The 7400-nt window shown below is 36.3% G+C and overlaps 1 protein-coding gene across 1 annotated transcript in view; it reads left to right on the forward strand.

The window, feature by feature from the left end:
• Positions 1 to 6772, forward strand: part of LOC307146315 (C-type mannose receptor 2-like) — a gene marked incomplete at its 5' end in the record, with an annotated part of 8067 nt that extends 1295 nt beyond the window's left edge. The window contains 3 exons of the mRNA XM_079850213.1: positions 301 to 690; positions 903 to 1259; positions 6330 to 6772. Of these exons, the coding sequence (XP_079706339.1) occupies positions 301 to 690; positions 903 to 1259; positions 6330 to 6685 (1103 nt within the window). The 3' untranslated portion in view covers positions 6686 to 6772. The remainder of the gene's footprint in view (positions 1 to 300; positions 691 to 902; positions 1260 to 6329) is intronic.
• Between the last annotated feature and the right edge of the window lie 628 nt (positions 6773 to 7400).

Consider the following 7400-nt stretch of genomic DNA (forward strand, 5'->3'; position numbering starts at 1 on the left):
GAACATTTTGGAAGGGAAATCTGAAAGGTGAATATGGATTATTGAATTTTTAATAGTGAAAACGTGTGTGAAATATTTTTAATTGGAATATTCCCAGCTTATATATACAACCATGTTGAATTTCAGCCCATTAAAATGCAAGCAGGGTTCGGCTAATGCAATGCATATCTTCTTCAAGTAGTGCAATTCAACAAGCTTTTTTGTTTCAAAAACATTTGGCATTATTTTACTTCCATAAATGTCTGTCATCGATCAGAAGGTGAGATGTGAGTCTTGAGATCTGTAATTCTCTCTTCTCAGCCGTGGTCAGTTTGTCTGCAGGCGCTTTGCATCAGTATCACTTTGTGAAAGAGAGAAAGAGTTGGAAGGAGGCTCAGGAACACTGCAGAGAGAAATACACAGATCTGGCCACAATCACCGACACACAAGATCAGGACGACGCAGAGCGGGTCATAAGGAGTGTGAACTCTAATGCTAACCATGTCTGGATTGGGCTGAGGAGCACAAACACATGGATATGGTCTCTGAATAACTACACGTTCTACACAGCAAACGAGTCTCAGTACAGGAACTGGGAAACAACACCAGCACAACCACAAGGAGATGGAGACTGTGCTTTTATGATGAAGACTGATGGAAAATGGCATGATGAAACCTGTAAAACTGAAAGGCAATTCATCTGCTATAATGGTGAGTTGAGCTGTAAGATCACAACACACTGAAATGTGTTAAAAGACCATATTGAGTGTTTTCATGTCCAATAATAATAAAAAACACTTTTCGTTTTGAATGATGAACCATAATTGCATTTAGTGAATTTGTCTTTTTGTCCTTAAATATTTTCTTGTGTTTTATTTCTCTTACATTTCACAATATTAGACACATGTCTTTCTCTTTTAAAGCCAGCAGTAAAACATTCGTCCCTATAAATGTGAAAAAGACTTGGACTGAAGCTCAGAGTTATTGTAGACAGCATCACACAGATCTGGCCAGTGTGAGGAATCATAGTGAGAATGATGAGATTAAGAACATCATAATACACAACCTAACTCGAACTGATGAATCGGCCTGGATCGGTCTGAACAGACTCTGGGTTTGGTCAGATAACAGCACCTCCACATTCACACACTGGCACACTAATGAACCCAACAGTCCATCTGGAAGAGATCAAATCTGCACCTCGACTGATATCACAAACCACCAAGGACGATGGGTGGATGATCCTTGTACAGGACCTTATCCCTTTGTGTGTTATGACGGTAAGTAGACGCTCTCACACACACAATCATCTGAACAAAGGCAACTCTACATGTGAAACAGAAACTCTAATCAGAGAACGAGTGCACTACAGCTTTAACCCAACACTAATCACACATTTCTGACTGGGTTATTAATTATAGTGGATATTTCCAAACAAATCCATATGAATCGAGCGGAGTGTGAAGAGATACGATCACATTATATGACGAACAGTTAATTTAGGCTTTCATTCACATATAAACACACATACATTTCACATCTAGTAAATACAGAATCTCCAACAAAAGAAGCAGGTTTGTTCTAGCGTGTGACGCACACAAGCGTTTGAGTTTTACTAAATATGATGTGCTCTATTTGGGACAATCATTTTTAGATTTTAATAAGAGCCTGAACTGAATCTGGATTAAACCGTTCGACTCATATGGATTAGTTTTATGACGCTGTCATGACCGTTCTGGATCATGTAAGGTTTTGTTGCCTGAATTTCCAGTGGAGGGACAGAAACATCTCAGGGGCTGAGAAAAAAAATCAGTTTCATAAAAACATAGATTGGCCTAATTTGATACTGAAACGGCCCCTGACGAACTGCTAGTGGGTCATACTAAAACTTGAGACACTGTCTTAACATCATGGCTGTTTATGCAACCGGCACCAGGTTTCGGTTTCACTTTATTTTGATGGTCCTTTTAAAACATTCTGTTGACTATAAGTAACACTGCACTTACATGTCTACTAGCTCTCATTACTGTTAGTAGAGTATTAGTAGACTGGTAGGGTTAGAATAAGTTGACGTAGTTGCAAAGTTACGTACAGACAGTAGAGTGTCTGTTGGAGGAGCATCACAATAAAGAGTTAGCAGATATTAAGCAGACAGTTTACTGATACTCTAATGAGAGTTAGCTGATATGTAGTTGCAAAGTTACTTATAGTCAACAGAATGTTCAAAAGGGACCATCAAAATAAAGGTGTTACCCAGGTTTCATTAAAATATATTAATTTGCATTTTGAAGATGAACGAAAGTCTTATGGGTTTGGAACGACACAAGTGCAAGTAAACGATGACAGAAACAGAATTTACAATTTTGGGAGGATTGTTGTTTAACTAAAAATGTTTAATGTTTTTGTGGCAACACTTTAGTTTAGGGTCTAATTCTCACTATAAACTAGCAGCTTATGATCATGCATATTACTAGAATATTATCCACAGGAGTAAATCACGCACATCTTATTTTCATTACGGGTGCTGGATCACAAGTATAATCCATGTAGTAGTCAGTAACAGATCCGCACACCGAATAAGCTCCCATTCAAAAAATGTTTTATTAGTGACGTTTCGGGCCTCACATGGCCCTTCCTCAGACTAACAGGAAGTGTACAAACAGTTACCCTTTAAAAGTCTGTATCACGTGACCCCACCATCACACAAATTGGATACATCCATCAACATACATTGATATTTACATATTTATACATCGTGTCCAACAAGGATAAAGAATTATATATTTACATATTGATTCCCACTATTAAATTGTCTAACATATATATATATATATATATATATATATATATATATATATATATTATTTTTTTTTTTTTAAACATCCCTCATATTCCAGTATAAAAACATATCAGATGGTACATCACACTTATTACATTATTTGTACAGAAAGAACTAAGAAATTCAAAGAGACTATATGTATTACCATTCATAAAGACTATCCATAAAGACTATCCGTACGTCAAGACAGAAGACATAGAGAATCAAAAAACATTATTGAAAAATCCATATTAAGGTAAAAATCAGATGGGGATTCAGACAATTTTCAAACTTGATCAGACAAGTAAAAAAGCATCTGTTATAAACTCAGCATTTCATTATTTATATACAGAGGACCAAGTTATTCAAAGAGACTATACCTATAAATCAAGAGACTGTAGAGGAAACAGCAGAGTAGAGAATCAAAAAACCATATTGTTATTTAGATCATCCATTAATTTAGAAAAGGTCTAATATCAAAATCCTCATTGAGGCCTCTGGGAGCTAAAGTGTTTAATGTGTAAATCCAGAAAAGTTCCCTTTTTAAAAGCAAATTATCCACATTACCACCCCTTCTAGGACATTTGATATTCTCAATTCCCACATATTTTAAACTAGATACATTGTGTTTGGCATTCATGAAGTGTACAGCCACAGGGCTAGATGTCACACCATTTCTAATCGCACTACGATGTTCTGAGATTCTAGTTTTTAATGCTCTAGTGGTCTTGCCTATGTATGATAGTCCACAAGGGCATGTCAACATATAAATTACATTCATAGTAGAGCATGTGATTATCTCTTTTATCTTGTATTTAATGCCATTATGCGGATGGTTGAATGTATTAGTTTTGTAAGTAAAGTGGCATTGTTGGCATCTTCCACAAGGGTAGTTACCTGTAGGTAGATCGTTTAAGAAATGAGGTGTAATCAAAGAAGGTACATCAGCTCGTACTAATCTATTGCGTAGATTAGCTGTTTTTTTAAATACCACTCGAGGAGGATATTGAAAACAGGATTGTAATGCTGGATCTGTATTAAGAATGTGCCAATGTTGTTTTATGGTACCCTCTATTTTTCAATATCCTCCTCGAGTGGTATTTAAAAAAACAGCTAATCTACGCAATAGATTCTCTACTCTGCTGTTTCCTCTACAGTCTCTTGATTTATAGGTATAGTCTCTTTGAATAACTTGGTCCTCTGTATATAAATAATGAAATGCTGAGTTTATAACAGATGCTTTTTTACTTGTCTGATCAAGTTTGAAAATTGTCTGAATCCCCATCTGATTTTTACCTTAATATGGATTTTTCAATAATGTTTTTTGATTCTCTATGTCTTCTGTCTTGACGTACGGATAGTCTTTATGGATAGTCTTTATGAATGGTAATACATATAGTCTCTTTGAATTTCTTAGTTCTTTCTGTACAAATAATGTAATAAGTGTGATGTACCATCTGATATGTTTTTATACTGGAATATGAGGGATGTTTAAAAAAAAAAAAAAAAAAAAATTATATATATATATATATATATATATATATATATATATATATATATATATATATATATATATATATATGTTAGACAATTTAATAGTGGGAATCAATATGTAAATATATAATTCTTTATCCTTGTTGGACACGATGTATAAATATGTAAATATCAATGTATGTTGATGGATGTATCCAATTTGTGTGATGGTGGGGTCACGTGATACAGACTTTTAAAGGGTAACTGTTTGTACACTTCCTGTTAGTCTGAGGAAGGGCCATGTGAGGCCCGAAACGTCACTAATAAAACATTTTTTGAATGGGAGCTTATTCGGTGTGCGGATCTGTTACTGACTACTACATGGATATTACTAGAATATTCACTGTTTATTAGCACATATTAATGCATTATTCAGCATGACCATAATCTACATCCCTTGACTTCACGGTTGTCTCCAGAGTGGCTATATATATAAATGAACTAAATTAATAATAAAAAAAAACATTTTTTTCTTTTCTTTTCTTGTTTTACAACAAAAATAAATCATCACTGAGCTTACTTAAAGTGTAAGTTGCAGGTTTAATTTTTCACGAAGATAATGCAATGTGTTTATTAAACATAAAGATAAGAACCGCCCACCATTGTTTTTTATACCAAAATGCTGATATAATACGAAAAGTTGGCACTTTTAACAGTGGTTTTAACCGCTCCCGCTCCCTTCCACTAGATGGGGCGTGACGTCATAAGAGGAACTCACTAGTAGAGTTACCGTACGCTAGCAGCTATATTCGCCTTACATAACTGCAGAAAAGTTGGTTGTATGTTTTATTTGATAAAAAAAATTATGGATAAAATAACTCCACTGTAAACATACTCGTGTGTGCTGACTTCAAGGGGACCGTGATCGTGCCTGAAATGAGAATAAGCTATTCGCAAAACAAACGGGTTCAGGCACGTCAGATCAGCCGGTCGCGGGTCGAGCTGTCCACTAAACTCCAAAACGCGTTCACCTCACGGCAGCACACACTCTCCACTGCTGATAGCCCACACACACACAGTGATGGGGACATCGATCTCTCTTTTTCTTTTCTGACAATAAACATCGCTAATTAAATCGTGAGAAATTGATAACGCGTGGATTGAGGAAGGGTATTACATGATGTTTGAGGCGTCGATGAGACTAGCGATTTGTGCAGTGTGTGCATCTCTAAAACGTTGCAGGCTTGCAGCTCTGATTTGGACTGACTTACTGTAAGTAAATAATGTCTTCAGTCGTTGTCCCTCCTTGATATTCTACATGACGGCAATATTTTGAAAAGACTCGCTTGTTCCGTTATATTATCCGGGTTAAGTTTGCACCAGGCTAGACTATAACGTAGCTAACGTTACTCACCAGGACACTTGGCCAACCCTCCACTCATTCTCCTCACACCAAGCATTAATAACTCTTTGAGTGCCATGGCTGCCCTCTCTCACGCCTGACCAGTTAAAAATTGTAGGGCTGTGGTCCATAAAGAATTTGATGGTTTCCCACATCCTCAGTCGTTCTCCAAATAGCCGTAATACAGTAGGAATCTAGCAGAGTACGGGTTGCGAGTTCCTCTTGCGACGTCATCACCCAGTGACTGAAAAAACACGCTACCTTTGAAGAAACCCCAATAAATGTTATTTTAACGCATTTTAAGACAGAAATAATTAAATATATACATATAGAGCACTTTAATTTACACATTAATTGACTGTGGTGGTTAACCTGCAACTTACACTTTAAGCTGGACTGTGACGCTGTTTTCTTCTGGAGTCAAACTTTGTTGCATAATTTTCCTGTTATCACTGTAAAGCTGATTTGAAACACTCTGTTTTGTAAAAAGCGCTTTATAAATAAAGATGACTTGACTTGACATCCCTTGATCCTGCTCAATACCTAAACTTAACAACTACCTTACTAACTATTAATAAGTAGTAAATATGAGTATATATAAGCAAAAGTCGCAGTGAATAGTGACCGTTTTTGTTTCTTGATCTGTTTGTGTTGCAGATAAACTGGTTCTGATCAGACAGAATCTGACGTGGACAGGAGCTCTGAGATACTGCAGAGATGAAGACATGGACCTGGTGTCGGTGGACTCTAAGGAGATCCAGCTTCGGGTGGAGAACGTGACCTCGATGGCCTCCACCGCTCACGTGTGGCTGGGTCTCCGTCACTCCTGCGTGCTCGGCCTCTGGTTCTGGGTCAGCGGTCAGACCCTGTGCTATGAGAAGTGGGCTCCGGGTCACGGCACCGGGGAGGAGGACTGCATTACGACAGTGAGATCCGGAGCCATTCACACCAGAAACCAGAGCTGGATCAGCCTTCCTGAAACTGAGACAAACAACTTCATCTGCACCAAGTGAGAGATTCGAGTAATGGTTTATGAAGATTCAATCAAGCCAAATTAACTTCATTTAAAGTCTATATAACCTTCACTTTTCTGAGATAAATTCATGTGGTGATGGATTCAAACATTTACTGTGTTTTCTTTCATTTTGCTTTATTGTTTTTTTTTTGTTGTTTTGTTTTTTTTAGTTTAGTGCATATCATCTAGTACTTACCATACAATTGGATGTGATTTGTTAGTCGCTTTGGATAAACTTAATCTGCTAAATGAATTAATGTAAATAGATAAATGTAATGACCTCATATTGATTAAAATATATCATGGAATATTTGGACTTCTAAAGAACTTTAGTTAAATGAACTGGTGAAGGTTAAAATGTGTTTAAAATTGTGATCTACAAATGTATACAGTGGCATCAAAAAGTATTTGGACACTTAAGAAATAATTAAAATTTACATGAGTGCATTTTTGCACAGATGACAATTGGTTTGATATTGTATTTCATCTAGTGCAATGAAATACGGATATTTTCAAGTGTCTTAATACCTTTTGAGGCTGCTGTACTTCCCTTCTTCCTATCCATTAATTTGGGGTATATAATTACCCAAAGAACTGTCTGTATTAGGGCTGGGTTATATTTAAATTTTCTTGATTTTAATCGATTCTCATTTTGATGAACCAATATCGATTCTTAAATCAGTTGATGCGTGAACCAAACTTTCCTGAAAAAT

This window comes from Squalius cephalus (genome assembly GCF_949319135.1).
Source record: "Squalius cephalus genome assembly, chromosome: 18".
In the NCBI taxonomy this organism is placed as follows: domain Eukaryota; kingdom Metazoa; phylum Chordata; class Actinopteri; order Cypriniformes; family Leuciscidae; genus Squalius; species Squalius cephalus.